At 44.8% G+C, this 24,755-nt stretch overlaps 2 protein-coding genes and 1 long non-coding RNA gene across 6 annotated transcripts; 1 reads left to right on the top strand and 2 right to left on the bottom strand.

The window, feature by feature from the left end:
- Positions 1–4: 4 nt before the first annotated feature.
- On the bottom strand, positions 5–4,383 carry pdia4 (protein disulfide isomerase family A, member 4). Its single transcript, XM_040166870.2, has 10 exons — positions 3,995–4,383; positions 3,447–3,639; positions 3,140–3,345; positions 2,882–3,020; positions 2,554–2,759; positions 2,300–2,458; positions 2,040–2,191; positions 1,772–1,928; positions 737–970; positions 5–625 (listed from the first exon to the last, which is right to left on the bottom strand). Exons 1-10 carry the CDS (start codon positions 4,068–4,070, stop codon positions 210–212), a joined length of 1,938 nt encoding a protein of 645 aa, XP_040022804.2. The 5' UTR covers positions 4,071–4,383; the 3' UTR covers positions 5–209.
- On the top strand, positions 2,280–7,954 carry LOC144389999 (uncharacterized). The gene is made up of 3 exons (XR_013454054.1): positions 2,280–2,529; positions 5,276–5,370; positions 6,063–7,954. It is a non-coding gene; the product is annotated as an uncharacterized LOC144389999 (long non-coding RNA).
- Positions 4,741–24,191, bottom strand: pkd1l1 (polycystin 1 like 1, transient receptor potential channel interacting). Of its 4 annotated transcripts, none has more exons than XR_013454053.1 (53): positions 23,802–24,191; positions 22,783–22,944; positions 22,354–22,667; positions 21,233–21,956; positions 20,477–20,642; positions 20,044–20,283; positions 19,476–19,608; positions 19,177–19,380; positions 18,878–19,059; positions 18,580–18,783; positions 18,268–18,431; positions 18,082–18,189; positions 17,865–17,927; positions 17,395–17,619; positions 17,082–17,153; positions 16,825–17,004; positions 16,655–16,732; positions 16,304–16,446; positions 15,862–15,982; positions 15,621–15,753; positions 15,224–15,416; positions 15,059–15,115; positions 14,631–14,960; positions 14,140–14,514; positions 13,864–14,015; positions 13,627–13,727; positions 13,269–13,467; positions 13,066–13,149; positions 12,629–12,836; positions 12,397–12,503; positions 12,125–12,224; positions 11,890–12,018; positions 11,617–11,790; positions 11,330–11,516; positions 11,094–11,188; positions 10,940–10,991; positions 10,522–10,855; positions 10,296–10,380; positions 9,992–10,177; positions 9,783–9,901; positions 9,575–9,685; positions 9,396–9,470; positions 9,178–9,243; positions 8,528–8,619; positions 8,179–8,407; positions 7,573–7,677; positions 7,104–7,244; positions 6,770–6,904; positions 6,317–6,529; positions 6,049–6,210; positions 5,680–5,841; positions 5,515–5,579; positions 4,741–5,367 (listed from the first exon to the last, which is right to left on the bottom strand). XR_013454053.1 is itself a non-coding variant. In XM_078095836.1 (53 exons), the coding sequence occupies exons 1-53, from the start codon at positions 24,052–24,054 to the stop codon at positions 5,031–5,033; spliced, it is 9,060 nt and encodes a 3,019-aa protein (XP_077951962.1). In that variant the 5' UTR covers positions 24,055–24,183; the 3' UTR covers positions 4,741–5,030. The 4 variants fall into 4 exon arrangements, 2 of the variants coding, with proteins under 2 accessions (XP_077951962.1, XP_040022803.2); XM_078095836.1 differs by having other exon boundaries at positions 9,396–9,501; positions 23,802–24,183; XR_013454052.1 differs by having other exon boundaries at positions 10,522–10,991.
- Between the last annotated feature and the right edge of the window lie 564 nt (positions 24,192–24,755).

Below are 24,755 nucleotides of genomic sequence, written 5' to 3'. Positions count from 1 at the left end.
GTGCTCTGGCCCATCATTTTTGGTTTTATTGAAAAAAAAAGAAAAACTGGAATCTTCCAATAGTTCTTACATGCTTTTAGATACAGAAGAACGCTGGATCTTTTAGCACAAACAAACTTAAAGGATGATTGGTCATTGCAATTATAACAGCAACTCAGTAACTTCCCAGTGACCTCCCACCTCACATTTAATAGTTCATAGAGACATTTTCAAAGTTCCTCTCTCTTCTGCGACAGCTTCGTGCTGTGCTTTTCCAAGAACTTGCTGAAGCCCTCGACTGTTCTGTCTCCACCTTCAAATTTGATGGGGTTCTGCTTGTTGTTGCTCGGCGCCAAGTATATCGTAGGGAAGCCTTCAGTCGCGTAGTGCTCGTTGGGCACGTCGTTGGCGGTGGCGTCCATCTTGGCGATCACCAGGTTCTTCTCCCCCTTGTACTTCTTGCCCAGAGCCAAATATTCGGGCTCCAGTTTCTTACAGTGGCCACACCAGGGAGCATAAAACTCAATGAGGACGTCCTTCTCTTTATCCATGACGATGTCGTCGAAGGTCTTTCCCACCACAACCTTCACGGGCCCTTTGTTGTTCTTTGGCACCGGCGCAGACTTTATGATGGGGTTGAGCTTTCCTATGAACACGACAGAAATTCAAAATGTTGAGGGCCAGTAACATGAGTGTGACCCAATAATAAAATTAAGCATATAAGCAAAAAATATATTCAAAACTTTAAAAAAAAGACCTTTTTTGAAAGCCTTAACAAATTCCCTCAGCACGTCGGCATCAAACTCCTCCGGCTCCATCGCAAACTTTTTGCCTCCTTCTGCCAGGATTCCAACATTAATGTCCTCGCCGCTGTCGCTCAGGCCGAGGCCCTTCAGCTCGTCGGCGTAATCCTCCTCATCGCCAATCGCAAATGTGTATTCTGGGAAATCCTTTGCCACCTCGAGCACCTTGGACCTCCAGAACTGTGTAGCTAAAATGGAATAGAGAAATATTACTATAGTTTGAAGAAAAAGTTATAGACATAATACTTTTTTCAGTAAAGTCAGCCAGCGTACAGTCAGTTCAAATATTGAGTCTTAGTAGTTATAAAGGTCATCGGGTGGAATGGGAAAAGAATAGTATAGCATGTTGAAAAATGGTCAAAACACCACAGTAAGATATACTACATATCAAAAAGTCATTAAGCAATATTGACCGTTAAGAGGTGCAAAAAGTGAGTATAGTATTTAAGATTTTGAGTAATGTAGAGGAAAATGTCACATGAAGGCAAAGCAGTTTGTCAAACAAGTCCTATTATAGCATGTCAGAAATATAAGTACAGTATTTTAAAAAAGGCCAAAGTCATAATATAGTACGGCAATATAAAATGGCTGAAAAAGCAATAGAAAAGTCCAGATATGTTGTAAAGGCAATTAAGTAGTCATAGTATAGCATGTTATAAAACTACTTGTGTAGCATGTTGAAACTGTCTTTTATAGTAGTTTTCCACCGTAATTAATGTGATGAAAAAGGTAAGGAGTCATGTATGTTAAAATTAAATAATGTCTAAGAATAACAATGGTCCAAAGAAATTCACACATGCAAAGACAGTATTTCAAAAATGCCATAAAAGGTTCTAGCAATTCATAAAAATGTCATAATGCACAGTCATACAAACTTAATGGACAAATAACCTTAATGAAAACAAGCCCCGAGATGTAATAATTTTTCCTCACAGATTCCCCATTTTGCTGCATTAAGTAAAACATTTCCCCCCCTTTAGATGTCAGACCTTTCTTGTAGTCAAAGCTGAAGTCCACTCCATAGTACACAACCACCAGGGGGCGCTTGGAGTAGCGCTTGGCATCATTGCTCGGTTTCCTGTGGCCCACCAGAGGAATTGCATGTTTCTTGAAGAACTCCTGCACTTCTGACACCAGCGTAGAGTCCTAGGAGACAAAAGTCAGTGAATACCTCAAGACTTCAATAAGTAAAGTAAATTGAGTGTTATACACTACACACATGCACTGGATAAAACAATTAAAGATCCTGGAAAGTACCTTTACTTTAAGGATGTGAGACGCTGGCTCGTACTTTGAGGCGAACCGTTCGGGCTGAACCAAGACGATCTGACCCGGCGACGCTTTGAGCAGTTTGGCCACCTCGGAGCTGAAGGTGTGAAGGAAGGTGAAGTCTTCCCTCAGCGTATTAGCTGCCAAAAAAAAGAAGGCAAAGAAAGAAAAACAAACAAACAGCGGTCACGCGCACGCACGGTAAACATTAACTTCGCCACGTTGAACACACCACTCGGGCTACTTACAGGCTTCCGTGTAGAGCGCGTAGGCTGCGTCCTCGTCGCTGGAGAACACGCCGACTATGACGGCGTCGTCGCCGTCCTTGATGAGCTCCTGCACTTGTTTCACCGCCTGCACCTGCTTGGAGGGAGGGCCTGCCTGCGCGACCATGTAGTCAACGATGCCTAGAGGGGGAGAGAGAGGATGAAAAGTGATGAACAGAAATAACAAGTATGGATTCATTCATATAAAAAAGGTAGGTCAGGTAGTGTTGGCCCACCGCGGTGCTCTCTGGGGCCATTGTACTCAAACGCTTTGCCCTTCCTGAAGATCTTTATGGAGGGAAAGCCCGTAACTTCAAAACGGGAGGCGAGCTCGTTCTCCGCGGTGCCGTCCACCTTGGCCAGCGGAATTGGAGGAGAGCGCAGGCTCAACTCCTTGGCTGCCTTCTCGTACTCCGGAGCCAAACTCTTACAGTGTCCGCACCTGAGGAAGGGGATTCAGAACAGCAAAATCATCGACCGGGGTTTTATTCTGAAGTCCCTTTTCTTGCCCAAAGGAACTGCCATTAACAGTGCAAACACTAGTTCATACAGCTCCTTACTGACCACGGAGCGTAGAACTCCACCAGGATGATGTCCGCGTCGTTGACAGTCTCGTCAAAGTTGTCCTTGGTGAGCACCAGCGTTGCCTCAGGAGGGGGCTTCCAATCTGGGTGAGCCACCTCTTTCACCCGTTCCACAATAGCTGCAGAAAAATATTATTTTTTAAAGCATTCAGCATAAAGACGCCAATTAATTTCCCCCATAAAAAGTGGTCCGGTTTGGTTTAAAAGGGTTGCGATGATGAGTCATAGGCATCCCTACCCTTCTCTGTCCTCGGGCCGTCGTAGTCCACGGGCTGCCCGTTTTTAATGATCTTTATGGTGGGGTACCCAGTCACTTCAAACCTGCCCGCTATCTCCTTGGCTACCGTGGCATCCACCTTGGCAACAGGTATGGGCGGGTCATTCTCCTTTAGAGTCTGGGCGATTTTCTCGTACTCCGGGGCAAACTGTTTACAGTGGCCACACCTGAAAAGGATACGGGAAGAACAAAATATATATTACACATTTGGAAAAGTTAGCAGAGATGTGGGAAGTAAGTGAACATCCCAGAGGACGGGTGGACTCACCACGGGGCATAAAACTCCACCAGCACAGTGTCTTTGCCTTCCATGAAAGGGTCGTAGTTGCTGTTGGTGAAGATCAGCACCCCATTCTCTTCTTTCACCTCCGTGCTTCCTTCATCTCCCTGCCCCTCTTCCTCCTCATACTCATCGTCACTGTCTTCTTCCTCAGCATCCTTCTTCTCCTCCTCTGCAACATCTGACGAGAATGGACAGGAAACGAGTTCACGCGCAGGGATAGTTTGAGTTTGAGTTTGAACGGAACACGTAGCAAAAGATGGAGGAATGTCTCCGGCTCGTCAGGTTCGCGGCATATTAGCGCACGTGGAGGTTCTGATGACGTTACGTGTTAGCTCACCTGTGCCGTTAGCTTGGATGCTAACAGCGCCGGCAGATTAGCCAATCAGTAAGTTAGCTTAGTTCGCGTGACGATATCGAGCAAGAAACACACAGAAAACCGCGGCGTCGTTGTACGCGTATAACACGTCGGGTTCTATTTACATGTGAGGTTGTAAACAAAACAAAAAAAATGAACAAAAACTTTCCCAACGTACCTTCTTCACATCGGCTGAGAGTTGCAAAATGTGCAACGCCGAGCAGCAGCAGCAGCAGAGCGACCTTCTTCTTCATTGTCCTGATGAGACGCGGCCCGTTAACGACCAAGCGCTTCTCGCGGGTATGCGGCTAAATACGTGAGCGAACACCGCTGATGAATATCATCAAAGCTCCGTCGGCTTAACGGACCCGCTGTCCGGATCAATACTGTCCTGTGTGGCTGTGGAAGGCAGCGGCTTTGCGGTTTCATACAAACTAATCACTGCCGGAAGCAGTTCGCCGCACCGCCCCCGTCTGCCGCTTGTCTGAGTTGCCACGCTGTGATTGGAGGACCGTCCGTGGAGGAGGACCAATCAGGATTCGCCACTCAACTGCACGTTGGGGGAATGCTATTGGATGCGCGTATCGATCGTTTCCCTGGGAGCGTCCTGGAACGCGTCCGTGCGGACACGGGGGGTGAAGACGCTACAGCTTTACGACGTGTGCTAGATTGAATCACAGTTTGAGGGAAGCTGAGAGAAACGACACATTTTCACCTCGTAGGACGCACAAACAATGAATACTCGTCACAATCCAGTCTGCAAAGCCTGAGGGTTAAGATTTGAGATGTTTTGATAATAAATTAGTCCATACCTGAAGGTATATCATTAAACTATTACTATTATAAAGATAAAAGGAGATCTTGACAATATATATGCAACTCAAATATGCATTTAAGAAAATAACTTATGAATTGACAAGTTACTCAGTTAAAGGATCTGTTTATTTGGTGTACAACTCAATGATAACCTGTCAGCTCTTATGATGGACAAAACATTCAACTACACAAGTTATGAACAACTAGTGATGCCATTTTTGCAACAAATATTATTTTTCAAATTGGTTGAGGTAATCCTGGGCAATTCAAAGGGGGTGAATAACAAAGATTGGCACACAGTAAAATACAATAAATCTTAATATAATAATACACATATTATATGTACGAAATATATACTTCTATATATTGCTTGCTGTGCCCCATCCACAGCTGTTATCTCAATAAGAACCCTCCTGTTGACCTGGCTCTACACTCCTAGGCTTCTGGTGGACTAGAACCTCTACCATCAACTCTGCACATGTGGCCTGAGTTTTTATCAAGCAGCTACTGTCATTTGTTTTGGTCGTTCTGTTAACTTGCTCCTCCGGAACATCTTTTGTCCAAGCGCTAACCCGTGATGTTGACTGGTAGTTCTGTGCTTTTACATTTCGGCCTTTTGTGTTTTCTTTGGCAACGGTTTCAGATCGCAGTGACGCTTGCCATTGCACATCATCATCTGATGAGGAGTCGTCCCCCCTCTGACCTCTCTGCAGGATATCCGGTTCAAGCCTGGACCTGGTAAAGAGATGTCACACAGGAAAGACATCAGCCATCTTCTTTCTTTTTTAACAATTTACATATTTCCAGTTGACTGTGATTTATGATACTCAAATGTTGCGTAAGAAAAGTGGCATGACCTAAGTAGACGATTGATGTTATTACCTGAGCAGGTGAGGTGCTGCTATCTCTCCATGGCCACTGACAGTTCTGTTACCACTCGGATGCGCCTGTTTAAAATAATGTATTGTATGTGAGAGCAACTCTGTACAGCATGCAGGCACTGCATGCGTGCGTGTCATTTTTTCATGATCTCTGTGTCTGGCTCACCTGTGTGTCCATGTTGGAGGGTCCCTGTGGGACGACGGGACTGTCCTCCTCCCTGTGGTGATGGGCTTTAGGGGGCAGAGTGCGGTGCAGACTGTCTGAGAAGGCATCCAGTCTGAACAGTAGTTCATCTACTAAGCTTTCAAACTCTTCAAAGTAATACGTCTGAAAAAACAGAGGGCGTGGTTAATGTAAACCCCACAAATATGAGCAGGTGGTGCAATATGTAATATTTAAGGTAGGATGAGAGGCTACAGGACTTATAGGAAAAATGTTCCTAACTTAAAGATTATACACAGGTGAAGCATTTTCTCAATAAAAGTAACTCTGTTTCATTGTTAACTTGACACTATTTTCAATCTTTTCCTCCACCTTCCCGTCCACAGGATTTTCATGCCACGCTCGTCTACGCTTCCCAATGAGCTCAAAGAGCGCGCGTCCGATGTAGTCGGCTAATTCCGCTACGGTGAAGACGTTCCCCCGGTTCTTCGATCTTTTGGCTCTTCTGACCAATGAGGACACCAAACCCATCACCTACGAGAAAGACAGATGGCTGGTCAAACACGTCGCTGACAGATTTCTACCTCTTCCGCCTGCAATTATTTCCAAATATAAAAAAATATATATGTTATATATTTACCACTGCTGTCCACAACAGAGAGGAAAGACAGAGAACTCCACGGTAAAGGACATGACAACCCGGGAGACGAAGGCCCCGAGGGGCCCTGAAGCCCCAGCAGCTACACAGCAGCGTCTGGAGGGAGCGCGGAAGTGAGCTGAAGGCCCAGGATCTGTGTACGAACAGGAGACTCCCGACGCAGGACAGCGCCACCATCAGGACAAGCCCCATAATCTACAACCGAACATTGGGACATTTATTTGTCTCTTCAGAGTCTAGTGTGCTTGCATCCTGGCCGTTTTGTGAGAAATACCCATGTAAACAAGTTTAACAGGGCCAAAACCCAGTTACAAACAGCATTCTAGCAGTCGCACACACTTTGATAGCTGTGACCTCTCAGCCATCGTTTAAAAACACAATGCCACTTGGAATGGAGACCTTTCCTAACCGGTGGGAATTCAACAATGAGCGTACCGTCGGCCAGAACAGGCTGGAGAGGGACCGGGGCAGAAGGGTCGCAGAGGAGGACGAGGTCCCGATAACTCTCAACACAGTCACAGCCTTCGTGGTGAGAAGAAGGACCGTAATGCCACGCAGAGTACGAATATTCTGCAGAGACAGAGAACTTATTTGTCATTGCTGTTATTTTTTAAAACCCTCATTATAATCTCTAAAATGACTTATCTATCTGTTAGTCATATGTAAAGTAATTTATCCCATTTTATTTACGTTAAGTACTCAGATTTATCTATTTGAACATGGGGTTATTTTATTTCCTAACACTAAATACTTATTTTCCTTGTCTCACTTGTTCCACGGTAGCCAGGAGGCTGACGTCCACGTGTCCCCTGTAGTTGTGTCTCTGCAGCAGCTCCACAACCTCCAAGATAAGGACCGAGTGATAGATGTAATAAACATAGTGCAGTAAAGACACTGTCAGCAAACTGACCTGAAAAAAAGAGACGGAGAGAAAGTGAGGACATTTTCTGCAGCAGTAAAAGTATTATCGGGTTGATTTTACACACTAAAGCTGAAAGTATGCTGTGTGCTTTGACCGCCAAACTTCACAGGTGTGTTGGTTTAAGAGCCACAGGTTACTTTACCCTTCAAGCTCGGTCATGGTGATCTTGTTTGCATTGGTTTTGGAGCCGAGTCAGTGTGTGTGCCTGTGCAGCTACAAGCTGTGAGCCTTATAAGTCTAAATATTTTGTGTTATTATTGTGTTGATAGTCATAGTTTTGTCTGTGTGTGTGTTTATGCATATGTGGAAGACTCACTTCCAGACAGTTAAAAGGTGTCCTCCAGTATCCCGTCAGGCCTTGCTGTCCTATAGCGTACACGTGATCCCAGAATTGCAGCAGGGACAAGACAAGGAAGAGGAGCTGGAGAGGAGGAAGAAAACTCATGAGGAAGCCCAAAAGCCAAGGTTGCTGTTCGCCCTGCAAACATCTCGCTTTATTTTTGGAAATTGTCATTATGTCCTGGCAGGAATCCACAAATGAAATGCCTTGATAAAAGCATATATATATGAATAATGTGCAGACTTGGTCAGGCTGTTAGCTTCAATTAGCGCTGGTCACTAAAAATGTCATTGTTGGTTGTTTATGTTCATTATTAGCTTTAAAGCTTTTGGGGAAATAAAACTGACCTAAAACCTCATGCGATGTTGTGATCAATAATAATCCAATGTCAATGTTGTTCAGTGCAAAGTTGTGTTGGTTTTTATTCTAAAAAAAAAACTCGATCAACAATAGTTTGCAGTGTAAACTCGTATCCGGACTCAGCTCCTTCAGCTGTTTAGTGTCTTCATGATGGTGTTGAAGACCAGTATTTTTCACGGGAAAAAGAAGTCATTTTTTGAAGTCAGTCGCATTTTTTTTTACCTGGCACACCATGACAACATAGTCCCACGCAGCCGGAGTGTGATACACTCTGGCCGAGCGGATTTCGACAGAGGGCAGCAGAACACCGGCGGGGCTCTGCTCAGAGAGCACCGTCACGCTGGTGAACAGGTTGGCCGCAGGGCTGAGCAAGGTGAACTGGACAGAGACAGTCTGTCTGCACAGCCAGCCCTCTGAATACAGGAACCTCAGTTTGGACGCAGCGTCCGACCTGCGGAGGAGAAGACGGCAACTGAATGATCACGGTGACAATATCAAAGAAAATGCAGTCGGCGGAGATCGTATTAGGAAAAACTTGAATGGTAATTTCTGCTGTGGGGCCGTTTCTTACTTTGTGTGGCCTAAGCCAACAGTGGTACTTGGTCCCAAGTAGCAGTCCAAGTGACCACATGTCTTTGGAGGCGTTGCCGTAGGAACTAAGACCTGAGTAGTCATAGATTGTCCAATTACACAGTAGAAAAAAGAAAAAACGAATCATAAATAAAATAAAATACTTCTAGTAACACAATGGCAGCTTTAATAAATATACTGTCGATAAATAATCTCTAAATGTAATCAATTCTAAATCTTGAAAGATTTAAAAAATAATAATCACTGCACCACGAGAGTATATCCAGGAGAAACAGTGCACTCTGCAGGGGGAGTTGGTGCAGAGGAACAATCTGTCTCAAGAGGACAGATTAGTTGCTTGACAGTATTGCATTGGATCACTGAAGAAATGTGTGCTTGCTTACTTTTACAGTTATAGATTTGATGTTGTTTAGGTACTATGGAAAACTATTAACAACCTTTGTTTTCAATGGGTGCCGAATCTCATTATTGTCCCCCGTTATCTTTTTTGTTCACCCATTTCAAAAGAAAATCACAATACATTACAGGAACTGAAAATATCATGCCAGATACTTAAATAAGTTGTTTTGTCAACTTATATCCTAACAGTGTTAGTAACATTGTAACGGCATGTCTCCTCTTGTTACCTACCTGGCCGTGAAATGAGTCGGACATTTCTGTCTTCCACAGGATCGGCTCTCCAATCAAGATGTGTGACTGTTGGTGAATATTCGGTGGTGTTTAATAATGATTAATTCATGCTAGATTCAAATGTCAGAAGTAGATTTCTTCAGTGGGTTTAATGGACCTGCATATACGGGGGAAACTTCCATGCAGTGGTGAGTGACAGCAGAACGTTTGTAGCTTACCTCGGTCGTGGTTGACGCATTCTTGTACAGTAAACCAAGGAGACGGCTCTGTGCCCACTTCCACCAGTGCTCGTGCTTTTGTATGGACATAAATGCATCATCGCCACTGTTGAAAGGCGAAGTGTGACGTTTGGAGTGTGTCAGACAGGAATAAGTACAAAGAAACATCTGCATCTTACCGTATGAACCATTTTCTGACGGCTTTATTGAGGTGGGAATGATCGGTGAACGAAGTCCCATAACTTGTGCACAGCACCAGGAGAAGCATGCAGCCACAGAGTGACACCTCCCTGGATGGAAAGAAGAGAGGAACTCATTCCTTTGACAACTTGGATCCTTATATACACACACACACACACACACATAGACACACACGTGTGTGCATACCTGAGAGTAATATGGAGAAGTGTCTCCCTTCTTTTCTTGCTACACGTCTTCCTCAGCTCTGCTGCAGTCGGCGGGCGCACCAGACGGAGGTAGCGGGCTCGCCGCCGATCTCCAAGCAGCTGTTGATCAGAGTAAGCAACTCTGTAAGTGTTGTGTTTTTAAATGAAGCGAGTAGAGGGGAAGAGGATAGAGCGGTCTGGTCACCCCACCTTCTCCAGGTACGAGCCTCTTCCTTGTGGAAAGGCAGACGTGCCGACCTGCTCTGCTGGTTGCTTGCCGCCGTTGTGGCTCCACAAATTCGCGGTGTCCTTCTCAAGCTCTCTCACACTGGAGAAGCTGTGAAAGTCAGATCTTTTCCTGTGCCAAAAGGAAACGATCACTGCTGCTGTAATAATCTGCGGAAGAGGGATAACAAACCAAAAAGTATTTCTGAGTGTTTTCCATTTCTTTCTACTTTAGAATTCAGTTGTTTTGTGAAATATAGTTTACAAAAGTTAACTGGAATTGCTTTACCACAGCTGGTTGGATGAGAAAGAAACAAAACATCAGGGAGAAGAAAAGAGAGTGCATCCAAAGCAGAACCTTGCTGCTGTTGAACCTGATCCATAAAAAGGCAGAGACATACACTCATAACGTGAGATCAAATTCATGCTTCAATACGTTAGTATTATCGATACACCACTGGCTTCACATGCGACAAATCATACATATTCATGATCATCGATCACAGGTATTCTACCTCAATCCAAGCACTGCAGAAAGCACAAGGCAGAAGAGGGACAACAGCAGACAAAGGCTCCAGGCCAGATAATGAGACCACTGAGATAGCGGCCGCGGTGCTCTCCCTTCCACACTGTCCATGTGTTCTGCAGGCCTCACTGCCCGCTGATTGTGGTCTTCCTCGTAACTGCAGTCCGTCAAAAACTTCCCCCGATGTTCCTCGTCCTTCTGAATGGCAAGACTTCCATCCCTGGTACCGGAGAAAAGAGCTCTCTGGGATCCAGGAAACCTGCTGTTTCCACTTAAAATAGCCAACTCTTTTTCCCAGGGTGCTCCATCCACATTTTTCCTCTCTGTAATCAGCAACACATTTTGAAGCGTTGGTCTCGAGTCCTCCTTTCTTGGGACTACATCGGATTGGACTACAGGTTTATTACCTGTGCTTTTATTTTCCAGAATGGTGGTGGACACTGGCAGCATCTCTGTGCCCTTCAAACACAAGGAGAATGGTCGGATGGGCATGAAACATGCGAGAACAAAAAGAGAGACAGGGAAAGAGAAAACAAGAAGATGGGGAAAAAAAGGTGTAACCTGGTATTTGTTGGTCCAGGTTTCCTGCGCCCACTGCTGAAGACTGTTCCAATACAGCTGTGGCTCGAATGCACTGTCATGTAACGAATGGGCATCTGTGAAGAAACAAGAAAAGAGCAGCAGAAAATCCTATAGGGTTAAGCAGATTCCACAATTATGTAGGATTCAGATGATGATTTATTGCATATTCATGTTAAAAAATCCATGTTCATGTTAAACTCCATTTAAGTACGAACCTCCAGAAGGGTCCTTTTCCGTCCGTCGACCCTCCGTGTGCTGGACCACCGACCCCATCGGCTTGAGCTTGCGCAGTCGGAACAGGAAAGATGTCAATGCTGCTGCAGGCAACGCTGCCGCCACACTCAACACTCCCGTCGTCAGAGAAACCGCCGACAGGTCCACGAGGCCCAGCTCAAACGGCAACTGCAAAACATGTGACCGGAAACATCAGCGTTAAGGGAAAGACGCTTCGGATCGGTCATCCCGCACCAAGTGTCGCACTCCGAAGCTTTTCTTGACCTACCCGATCATTCATCTTTGATATGATTACTGTGTTGACGCACGCGTATCCCGACAGGAGCAGGAGGCTCACGCTAAGTCTCTGAGTGTGCGTGAACGAGTTCGGCCGGGGGCAGCTGCACAAAGACATCCAGATGTGGTAGTCGGCCAAGTAGTCAGATAGCTTGAGACGCAACATCTGCAAGTATACAGGTGGAGATCAAGGCAACGTGGGAGAAAAGATTAAAAGAGGATTTTCCTCTAACACAGCGTTCACACGTGTGCCTTAATGCTGTACCTTAGAAAAGCTCATTCCATGAGTGCAAACTCTGAGCATCTTATCCACCCGGCCGTCATCTTTGTTCACAGCCAACCAGCACTGACCCACAAAGAGCCAAGCTCGTCCTTCCACATGCCCACTTCTCACCTGTTTTGAAAGTAGACGCCAAAAAAGAAACTTGATGCTCAAGTGAAAGTCCTCACAGAAATGAAGAAATGACACCTGTTGCAAGCACTCAAAATGTGGAATTTACCTGGGATACCTCCACTTGCTTCAGGTACCAGTTGGGGGAGGGTCCAGAGTTGTCGTGCCAGATGTGAACCCCCCACACTGGACCCAGACTGTCTGCGGCGCTGTGGGGTCCGAGACAGAGAACAGACTGAAGGGTTAATAAATGAGCAAAGCAGCCATAAAGCTATAAAGTATTATACATGTACTGCAGAACATTGTTGGAATTCAGTCTACTGAGTTTATGTGCAAGACAAAACAACGAACACCTTAGTTTTTGAATGATATTTGGATTACCTTAATATAAAGGTGTCTTGAGAGTTCCTCCTGAACAGGTTGCATCCTGGGACTTGAAGTTCTCTTGTCTGTGAGACCCCATTTTTACCATGGAGCACTATGTAAACCTGATAAAGATGTGGAAACGATTTCCCAAACACACTACTACAAGTAACGACTTTTCATGAGACCATCTTTTAGTTTAGTCAATTAGTTTAGGTCTAAGCGCTGTGACGCATGCTGGTGATCTCACCTTTGCACTCATGCGCGCTGTAGAGCGCGGCCCTGTGTGGATTGTCACAGCATAGAGGTATGGGTCACATGGAGAGTTGTCAGAAAGAAAGTGTGCCCTCCGATTCACCTCAGAGCCGACGTCAGCTCTCTGACACGCCACCAACCCCGGGATGTACAGGCATAGGCAGAGGACCAGCACACCCAGCACAGTCAGATCCCTGGACACACTAAGGCGACAGAGAGGGAGAGACAACTGTAGCAAATGTCTGCTTCTCAATTAACAAAGACCACTTACAAAAGAAGAACATGGAAAACCTTTATTTACGGTTACTTTGGACATTTTTTTCACATAGCATTGTTGTTCTGTATGTGTGGAACTGGATGACGTGGTCCAACTTTCAAGACGCAAATTACTGCCAAAAATACATCATCCAACTCTGAGGAGGGTTAAGTCACCTGAGGAACGGGTCCAGGTCGGTTGTGTCATGGCTGCTCGCGATTGGCTGCCGCAACACGGTCAGCGGCCTCAACTGGTGACAACTGAGACACGCCGCACACACCAATGAGCAAGCATTGATTCACTAGTGTTAACCGAAATACCTCACCGGGAAAGGTCTAAATACTCTCACGCCCACACGCAGACTTAAACCCTGCCTTACCTGCAGTTGACTGCAGCAGCCATGTCTGCTTGTTGTGTCCTGCAGTCGTCGGGAGTCCAGGCCCCCTGGTGGCCGTCCCAGGACAAACACAGGCTGCTGTCCACTGTGACACCGTAACTCACCTGTTCACTTAGGTGCTCGTGTCTGGGTGTTTTCCCAAAATTAGCATTTAGCAGAGCCAGGTGACCGATCCCTGCAGCTAGAAATTATAGCATTTCAGTAATGCATTTTGTTTTCTTGTTGAGTTATGCAGCCATATCTATGAATAGCATTGGAAATTAGCTCAAGCTAGATTTCTGTGATGCATGGCCCGAGAGCTGAAGATTGAGCTAAAAGATTGAATGAAGACATTGCTTACTGCTGAGGTAGGATGGTGGCAGAGTGAACCGTGTGGTGTTCCTCTCCCAGTGGTGAATCCTGTGCAGGTGGTGTACACTGGGAGTCGGCCTCTCAAACATCCTGCCACAACAAAGACTCTTGGTTTGGTTCTTTATCAAAATCTTGCTTTTTACCCAAGAAACTGATCAAAAGTATCACATTGCTGTACTATGTTGCTCTTACTACCTGATGAAATTGAGCACAAAACCTCACGCACCTGAAGAGCAGCATGATGGGAAACACCTTGTTGAGCGGCGGCGTGAACACCACGCTCAGCTGGATGGCCTGATCCAAGTGCTCCTGGGTAATGTTGAAGCTGTGGTAGTTGACCCTGCTCCGTAGGAGGACGTACTCGGGCACCGCGCTCTTCTGCAGAGTGGACGTGATCACATGGTCACCCAGTCTCATTTAACAAAGGGCTCCACCGCAGCGACACGGTGCAAACGGAGACAACTTGTAAACAGAAGCGAATAGAAAAGAAGAGATGTCGTACGATTCTCGGTGGTCCTCCCAGCGTGATGATCATCGGCTGAATGAGCGGGCGAACGGGGATCTTTCTCTTTGTGCTGCACTTGTAAAGACTGAGGTCCACCACCGGCCCGCTGGGCTGCTTTCCAGCCGAGCGGGTCTGGGCGTAAGGACTGTGGCTGAGCTCGGTCAGCACGCCGAGCACACACGGCCGGCGTGCTCCGCTCCCAGCGTCCCTGCTGCCGTGAACAAAAACACGCTGGACCAGGGAGTCGGGCAGGTGGAAGGCGGTTGAGCCGCTGCTGAGGACAGCGGAGGTTTGGTTTAGGGATGCGGCGTACAGGGCGATGAGACCAGTGCTGACTCTGTGCTCGTGGGCCTCATGGGTCAAAATGTACTTCTGAAAGAAAGGAAAAAAATAGCGTGAGGGGCTGAGGGATTAAAGGAGGTACAAATATGAGAAAACATGCAGGCTCACGAGTAGACATGAACAGGAACACCTTTGTGTTCTCTCACCAGCATCAGGTCTGAAGCAGTCTGGAGAATATCAGCTACGAGCTGCAGAGCCTTCTTTGTTGAAATTGGTGATCCTCGCTCCATGTGACTACCGCTGCGTGAATCCTGCATTTCATCATGTTGGTCCGAACCTAACGCCTGCGTAATGTCGGCACTGGCGGACATTTCAGGTCCGAAGTCATCGGTGATTAGAGCGGCTTGCAGGCAGTGTGACAGCAAGGCTACCAGGGTGTTCAGTGTCGTCTGAGAACACCAAGCTGGAGCACTGGAAAACTGTTTTGAGATGAGCCGGGTGTGGACGGTCACTCGTCTCGCACTCGCTAATGTCACCTTGACGAGATTGAAAGTTGCGTGAGAAATGATTTCTGTCTTTTGGCACGTATCCATCGGTGTCTCTTTGTCAAAAAGTCTGAAAGTCTTTCACCTACCTGGCTCGTAACTTCTAAAAGGTTTTTCAGAATGCAGATGTTGTCCACCAATGATGCCTGGGATCAAAACATTTTAAAATGCTGTAAAATGTCAGGGAAAGTGTTTCTACCTTTGAGGCGTGATTCTATTAATCTTCAGGTTTAGAATATATTCCGCGTGAGTACCTGTCCACTGCTCTCAAGCTCACACATTGTTCCGATGAGCACGTTGCGTGTGCGTCTCTGTGCGTGTGCGTTGGCCTTAGCGTCCAGGCTGAGTCTGTTGAGAATCCGGGAGAGAAGACTGACGTAGTTACGAATCTCCGCGCCGTTTCCAAGTCGCACCAGAGCCGAAAGATTCCTTAGACCCAACTCTGAACTGGAGAGAAAGAAATATTGCTGACACAACATTATACTGTATAAATAGTAAGACAGTAACTCGTTCAGATGTACTTTAAAAACTCCTGAGGCGTCACAGAGGTTGATTCATGGTCCGCATATATATATACAGAGAATCCCTCTAACAATACCCTGCAGACACAACCATAGTCCTGACTGTGTGCGATAGTTCGGTGATTCTTACAGCTCCAGGTCAGGATCACTGTCGGATGAATTCGGGGCGTCTCTGAAGAAGCTTGGTTGGACTTGGACGGTGACGGGACAAGGTTCAGAGGCCGCCCCGTCCATGCTGCTTTTGATCTCTGTGGAAATAGTTACTGCAGGAACAAAAAAAAGCAAATCCCGCAATGAATGAAAAGGCAAATCTCTGCCTTGGTTGTGCAATACAAAAAGGTATTATTCACTGTCCACGTGTGCAGGTTTACCTTTGTGGTCATCGTTTGGGTCCCCAGAAGGAAGGCTGAAGTAGTACTGGAAGTCTCTCCCCTCATACAGAGTCCTGGGAGGTCCACCTCCGACACGGACACTGTACTCGTACACTGAGTCCTTCAGCACACACACATTAAGGTGTGAACAGTTGCAATAGATTCAAACTGCGGTAAAAAGTTAGATGATCATGGTTTTTTTTTCTGTGTATGTTTAGTGATGAAAAAATGGAGAGGTAGTCATGAATGAGTGAACTAAAATATCAAAAAGCAAAGAGGGTTATTGCAGAGTCAAATTTGTTTCTTTCCTGTCAAACATCTTGGAAATAGCAGACAATGGAACCTTAATTACAGATGTCTATTAAACTATGGAAGGTTGAATAAGTAATAGAAGTAATCATGAGAGGGTGCTTTCGTGTTTACTTTATGACACAGCAAATACCTCTTTTCCTGAGGTGCAGAAGATGCTGAAGTGTGTGTATAACTCCCTCCCTCTGACTGGCTGCACCTGGCACGTCACACCTTTTGGAGCAGGGTTGGTCTTTAAGAATAGCTGAGTCCGGCCCAGAAAACTATCACGAGATTCTACGTTGAGAAAGGAAGCAATCACATCGACTTTTATCTGTTTAATATCCATCAATCTACCCACCGATCCAGGACACCAACCATCCATTGTATCGGTTCAATTATAACAACAAAGGATGTTAATTATGGGATTTTCTGTAGCAAATGTGGGGAGGACTGAGAAAGAAACTTTTAGGCGAAAAATGTCCGTTGTTATTGTGAAACTTACTGGCTGTGATCGCCAACATGTATCTGCTCCCAGGACTCAGACTGTATGGTCTGAAACTCAGCCAAGGGGAGGAAATGCCTGAGGGATGGAAGAAGAAAGAAAGGTGTCTAAAAACTCAAAAGGGTGCAGAGAAAGGAAACCTGTTTCTGTGGGTTTTCTGAATAATGCACCTGTGTAAGTGTAGGACTCAAAAAGACCTCTGTCCACTTCGTCTCTGGGTAAATCGAGCAAAACCGACTCCCGGATCGCAACTGATGGTCTGGAATGTATCAGGTTATTCCCCTCATCTTCATGTGAGGCTGGATCGTGAAAGGATTCATCTCCTGGACTGAAGCTCTCCCCGTCCATACCTGGAAATAACATGCAAGTGATTAACACACCACATCCCACATCAGTGATTATTAACATGGGAAAAGATGCACTTTACCTGTGGGTCTTCCTGCTGAAGCCCCTGGGTTTCCTTCCTCTGCGCTCATCAGGGGAACATCATAATCTGAATCTGGCATAGAAGCATCGTAAGGCAACATACAGGTTAACGCGAGAGGCTGAAAATCTGTGCAGACTTTGTACATGAACAAAGGGAATTGCTCAATTGTGTTATGAAGAGAAAAAAGACAATTTGACACGCGGCTATATTACTTAAGCTACCAAATGAAATAATCATTTGATTCTGTGACAGATGTTTTGGGATACTGCCAGATCTAAGAAGCTTCACAGACATCCACTTAGTTTTCCCTCACCTTGTTGACCTCCCATGTCCCCGCTTTCCAGAACAGGGAAAGAAAACTCCCAGTCAGCAGAGGAGTCAGATTCAATTGGGAATTCACTGATAACGCCAGCCTGGCGAAAGTGGTCTGCATATCGGGCGCCGCTGTTGTCAAAGGTAAGTTGCGGGTATTCAGTGGAGGAGTACAAAGGCCTTGGAGGATCGTACTCTCCCAGGAGGTGATAAAAGGGCTCCTCTCCTGGATTTAAAGAGGAAAAGCTGTTAAATAATTCATAAACCATCCACTTTACTCTAAGTTTGACCTTGCCCATTATATCGTGTTGATCTATCCTATTGATGGCCATGTCTTAAATTTCTTTCCTTTGTTTGTTTTTTCATTGTGAACATGGTAAACATTGAAAATTATTCATAACATTTTATTTCAATTTGTACTCATGTAAAGTAGATTTTTATTTCAAACAGCAACAGCTGCACTGGGCTTACCTGATCCTTCAGTGTTTACGTCTACTAGATATGAGACAGGCAAGGGCTCCGCTTCAATCAAATCTGAGCGAGGGGGAAAAGAAGGAAGTGAAGTTTACTGACACGGTGTTGCTTTCTGTATCTGTATGCACTTCTCCTTTTTACAGAGGCCACCACATGCAAAGCAGACAAGCCAGTGACATGTATTCACACACTGTGTGGGTGCATTGTGAAGCACCTGGGGCAGGTGGATAATGGGTGGAAGTCCCAGGAGTCAGAGGGGAAATGGCAGAACCCTCCACGATGCTAGACGGAGCACTGACATCCACTGTGTAACAAAACGGCACTAGAATAGAAAAGGATACAATTCAGGTGATTTGTTTTCTCAAAAACCAAATAATGTCCAAATGCATTTTTTTTTTACCTTGCGTGACAGGCTTGGATGACGCATTGACCAGGAATAGGCTCCAAGTGTACTGGATGTTTTTTGGAGAAACACTGCAGCCTTCACACGAGGCGCCGACAGAGAAGGACTCATGCCAGTTCACCCGCTCGCCCTGGCACTGAGGGCAGGAAACGGACACCTTCCTGGAGTGGAACATTTCAAATACATGGTAAAACTCTCAAGGTGCATCAAGGTACAGCAGACTGGAAAATGCTTCTAAAATTCTTTTTACTTTATAGCATCCAGATATCATCGGTCCTCAGTGATTTATTCATTTTTTAGAACTCTCACCCGATTGCATTTGGCGTTAAGGTGAGAAAGGTCTCTGATGAAGCTGAACGCTCTCCGCTGTGGACGGTGAACGAGAACTGGAACTGGTGAAAGGTGTGTTTTAGGAAACTAGCAGGGAACGCCAGCACGGGGGATGAAGTGGGAACATCGTGGTGGAAACAGGAGCTGGTGATGGAGCTGACCGGTTTACACGTCCAGCTGAAGCTGTTAAGCAAATAACAAAAACAAACATTGTTGAGATTGAATGCTTGTTTGAGTAACACCGTACACATGTGCATACATTGCACAGTTTCTGTACCTGACTGGGTTCACGGGGAAGTCTGGGTCGTAAGATCTCTGCCCGTCCAGGGTGACCACGGTGTCGTTCCGGTTGTTGATGAAGACATTGGTGCCGCCCCGGACGAAGGCAACAGGAGGGCTCGGTATCACCTGCACTCTCACGCTGTAGTTACTGTACACCACACTCCCGCCGACCTGAACCTGCAGAGCAATGGCCTTTAGAGTCTCGGTTCTGTGTGATCAGGAGCAGGACGAGAAGTCCCCCCCCCTCATCCCCCCCGGTGCATGTTTAAGGGTCTACGTGTGACGACTACCTACCCTCGCCATGGCGGTATACGTGTCGTAGTGCAGGAGATGGCTGGGCAGGATGAGGCTGCGTCTGTGTGTGCCTACATGAGGCAAAGGGAAAACCCGTCCTGCAGAGTCAAACAAGGTCCAGGTGTAGTTGAGGCCGCCGGAAAGGTCACAGTCAAGTTCCGTCTCAAAGGTCACCCCCAAGTGGACGACCTCGTGTCTTCGCACCTTGAAGAGAGGGATTAATTAGATGATGGTGGCAATGTAGATGTCATTTTATCAACGTAGCCATAGCACACGTAGGTTAAAGTCCCAAAATGCACCTGTAGTTTCAGAGGCCCCATGTTTTTCACTGGTGGAGGCTGACAATGCCGGTCCACCACAAAGACGTGACCACTTAGAGAGGCAGAACTGACCAGGTTAGACACAGTTACCTCCACTCTGAACTCTCCTGTCCTGCAGAGCGTAAAACACATAAGCACTAAATGTACAATGGCAAAAATACACATTTCATTTGCTTAACCTGAAGAAATAAATCATCTTTAAAAGTATACATTGGGTTCATAACAAATAATTGATAAACTAGCTTAACCTATCAATATTGATAGCCTATTTGACAGATCTGATTAGGATATATGTATTCTTTCAAATAATCACACATCCTCCTCAGGTTTCCTTCAAATTCAGTCAGATTTATGAATTTTATCAAGATTTTTCATTTTTAAAATGATGAATTTAATCTCACAAGCATTTCTGCTTTGGAACTTTATATTATATATGGGCTAGCACATACAGCAATACAATATCCCCATACCTGTATTAGAAGCATCCTATTTGAATTAACCGAAGCTCCCGCTAAGCTTATTAAACAACAATGCCAGTGAAGCTCGCCTGTGGAAAACGTGTTGCTCGGTGCTCCGTCCCAGCCTGGACGATCCGTCTCCAAAGCTCCAGAGGAAGGTGACATCAGTGCCCACATTGAGCCGGCAGCTCATCGTCACGGTTTGGTTCTGCAGGACGGAGGCCCGGAGGACCAGCCTGTTGAGCCTCACTGCTCTCTGCACTACCAGCGGGAACACATCGGAGGTGATGGAGGTCCGGCCCCTTGACATTACTACAACTACAGCATACCTACGTTGAAGAGAGGGGTGGTGTCAATACTTGTATTGTAGTTAAGTCCATGTACTGTTTTTCCTTTTATTCTTGACAGCGGCGTATCTACAAACTCTTCTGGAACTATTTTCAATGAGTAAAATGAAACCATGCACACAGTAAAAGAGACAAAGAAGCATGTAAATTGTATTTTGAAGACTTGGTCGCATACCTGCCAGGTTTGTGGTATCTTTCGGTGACGGTTCTTGAGGCGGTTCTCTTTGATCTCGAGTTCCCGAAGTGCCAGAGGAATTCCACAGGGTCCGGTACTTTAGCCATGGCCACAAAGGTTATATCGGTATTTGTGGGATACGCTTGCTTTTCTGCATAAATCCACACTGTTGGGAGACAAAACAAATATTTACATTGCAGCACAATTTGTATGTATTTATTCTTATTAGATTCCTTTTTACAATTAAGACTTGAATTAATGAAGGCACTCGCAATTGAAAAGGTAGTTCAAATGTAAACCATACATACTGTTTTTTTATATTCAATTATTGTTTATTTATTTATACAAAATGAACCAAAAGCCTGACCATAAGGAAGATCTAAGGGAGATAATAATGAGAATAAATATGAAACATAATGCAAAGCATACACTCTGAATTAAAAAGGAATCTAGTTTGGACACTTGTACTATTTAGAATGTGTTCATTGAAAATCATATATAGAAAAGAAGCATTCATCTACTTGATCATTCTGAAGCTGTCATTTTTTTTGACAGCGTTAAAAACAGAACCAAAGCCAGAAAATAAGGGTACAAATTAAGTTGTGTGTCATAAACAAAGATGAAAATGCTTCGACATTGACAAAAATCTTAGACATTTTCTTAATAATTACAAGCAAACAAATTCACACTTCCTTAAAATAAAAGATAAAGAGGTTCATGCAGCTCAGTGGTTGTTCATTAAAAACATTTTCTCACCTTTGTCATCCAGGTTGTGAACAGGACTTTGACTGCTGGGTGGTCCCCATGTTGGATTAACCATAACCTCTGGTGACAGTTTCCGGTTGCCCTCGACGCGCACTTTAACGCTTCTGTTCTGAGAAGACACTCGATTCTCCGCCCGAAGCTCAACCACAACTGTCCCGGCTTGGTCGAAAAGCGAAACCACCGTTGTTTCCTCTCCTGCAGCGTAGCTGCTGTTTCTGTGCAGCAGCGTCGTATTCACCAGCAGAGACACGGTCACATTTGAGCCTGCTGTGACGCTAAATGAAACCGGGTGTCTCTGATGTGCCGTGACCACGCTGGGAACGTTCAGTAATAACTCCCCAACTGGATCCTGAAGCAGGATGTGTGTGCAGAGCGAGGCCCGGCCGATCGGGTCCAAGGCCTTGGCCGTCACGTTGTAGCGGCCTGCTGCAGTAAGAGACACATTCACGCTCCAGTCTTCGGTTGTCCTGCTTATCCCAGCGTTATTATCCAAACTGAAAGTCCAAAGAACTCTCGACCTCGTTCGGCTGACAGGGCCGACGACCCGCAGGTGGACTTCTGTGTGCGTTGAAACTGCTGACTTCCAAGTCCGGGAGGAAATCAGCGCACGCGTGATTTCGTCCACCACAAAGGCTTGAGGCAGCAGGTGGGAGAGCGACACAGACGTTGGGTCAGAAGTGTAGAGAAGAGGCGCTCTGAGGCAACTTTCGTCGGTCTACAATTAATTGAAGAAACATGTGGGATTGAGGGTTCATTCAAAGGAATGGCAATACTTACATATTTGAAGCTGATAAAAGACATTGAAAGGATAATGAAAAAATAAATAACACATTATTTTTAGATTTTAACTCTTTAATATCACTTTCTATGAAAAATGATTTGTCATAAATCCAGTGAGAGGCTGGACTTTAAAGATAAGCAGGTTGTCCTTAACATTCCTGATTTATTGCAATGTAAAAACATTTTTAAACAGCTATTGGCTGTCATTTAGCTTTGTTGATCCATCTTGGTAAATTTTATAAGAACATGTACTTAATGAAAAATCAGAGACCTTGAGCCTTAAACGCTGACAACATTCAATGTAAAAGTGCTTCTCCGTCAGCGCCACTCACCACAGTGCTGATGGAACAGTCGGATGTGGGATTGCAAGCTGCCTTGACAACCTTCTTATCTTCCTCCTTTTTGTCGCGTGTAATCCACCGGAAAAACTCCTCCGCCACACCATCGGCCATGTGTGCCTGCAGCGTGACTGGGTCACCCAGGTACGCCTCCTCCACTGTCTCTCTGTTGGAGCCTCTTGGGCTCCTGGGGGAGACACCCAGGGGGCCGTGAGGCACAGAGACCACCATGCCGTCTGGAGAGGGCTGCAAGACGGAGAGGTGGAGGGTGGAGGAGGCTGTTGAGAGGGGGTTGGAGACGCTGACGTCTACACAAAACAATGACAGGGTAAATGAGAAAGAGGGTGAAAAAATAACAATGCATGTTTTTCCTTGATTCATTGTTCTCCATTTGACTAAATTTGCTTGGTCTAGTTAACTTACTGAGTTGATACTTTCCTGGCGTTGGCAAAATCCAATCAGATGACACAACAAAGGAGCCGTCATGCAACACATTGACGGGGCGTGATCTTTGACCCGTAGAGGTCGTTTCCCGAAACTCCACAGTGACGTAAGAGAGGTCCTGCTCTCCTAGACCCGGAATCCCTAAAAATCAGAAAAACTCCTTTAAAACAGAAAAGTAGAAACAATAATGCTACAAGGAATTAAATAAATATGTAGGTTTTAATCAAATACGTATTATTTTTCTCTGTGCGGAAATATATTCTTTCACATACAAACTCATTAACAGGCCCATTCTGGAGGAAATATTGGTCAGAACAATCTAAATAATAAGAATACTTTCTCAACCGTTATCATAAGCAGTTGTTTGTATGACATCATCATATTTACAAATTCTGTATATAAATGAAATTATTTCATAAATACAATATATATTTTGAAGGAATTATTGTTGATGATTTGTGTCCATATTACAGTCCGACTTCACTGGTAAACAAAGTATTATAGAAAATATGTTTTCCACTGAAGCTTAAGTAGCTTATTTATAGTTTATTTACAATCATTTGTATTAACATCTTTTATGCGAGGTGACTGTGACTGTTTTTCAAAAGTAAATTATTTTTGTAAAATCACTAAACCTTTCAAAGTTAAAATAGATGAAAACATTAACAATAACAACACTGTCTTTCTAAAATTCTGTTTCCTTTTTATCTTCTGTATCTGTATCTTCCTCTAATAATTTCAATAATAATAATAATTGATAATGATAAATACTATATAATTAAACAGAATTAACTGTATAGTACAACTCATTGAAGTAAAAACTATGAATAAGTTCTAAAATAAAAAATTGCACACGTAAACTAGGTTAAAAAAAGATTTTCACTCGTAAGTACTAGAGGAAACATCAAACGCCATCATTTGTAACCAAAAGAGTCGAGCCATGTGTGGAACTTGAAGAGTCCCATTTCCGAGAACTACACTTTGTGTTGAGCAGCAACCTGTGGGCTGTTTGGGGCGTCCAGCCAAGTTTCCAGAAACTTCCATGACAAAAGTCTTTCCCGCCTGCACATTGTCCGGAGACGTAGACAGACGAACGCTGTGCAGAAATGGTCCTTCAGTTCTGTAGAGGGCCACACATCCCTGTTCACCTCCAACAGGAAAGTAGGGGACACTGAGGAAAGGACAAGATTCACAAGTCAGACACACACACAAAAAAAAAAAACGTGGTACTGACGTAAATGTTTTACTCATGATGGCAGGAAGAACACAGCCGTCCTCGGTCACTGGTGGATCCAGGCATGAATCAGAGGAGCTGAAGTTACACTGAAGGACAAAGGAAAAGGCAGCAGTCCGTCTCACCTCTGTCTCTCTCCTCTGTCATCTTTTGTCCCTCCACTGGAAGATGTGTTGAAACAATCACTGGCCACAAAACCATGTTGCTGGTTGCCGCAGTAACAAGCCTCCGAGGTCAACGCTGCAACCTGGTACCTTCAACAACAAATACTGAAAGTTGATGAAATACTGTTCTGCAAATGCATCATCAAATGTTTTTCAGCAATAAGCCACATAGTTGAGAACAATAAAAAGATACTTGTCTGAGTTATGCAGAAGTGAACTAATATTTCTGACTGAGCAGACCAAGCACACATTGAATTCTATTGCAAACGATCTTGATTTTGGACACTAAAGAATTATTTTTTGATGTTTACTCTTTTGTTTGTCAACATCCTAGAATTAGGTAGGCTTGGTCTGGTGTTTGGAATTATATTGTATGTAATATTTGAGAATAAGAACATCAGCTACAAAAAAAAATGGGATCAGACTGAGTTTTTAGAAGAATTGTATATAATAATAATTATATATGTGTAAATTGCTCTACATTACTATCACAATTAGGAAAGTAACCGTGACTAATGACAAATTTAAAAAATGACACCGTGGATTTTCTCCGT

This window comes from Gasterosteus aculeatus, chromosome 21, assembly GCF_964276395.1.
Source record: "Gasterosteus aculeatus chromosome 21, fGasAcu3.hap1.1, whole genome shotgun sequence".
NCBI classification, from domain to species: domain Eukaryota; kingdom Metazoa; phylum Chordata; class Actinopteri; order Perciformes; family Gasterosteidae; genus Gasterosteus; species Gasterosteus aculeatus.
This window is presented reverse-complemented; position numbering and strand designations above follow the sequence as displayed.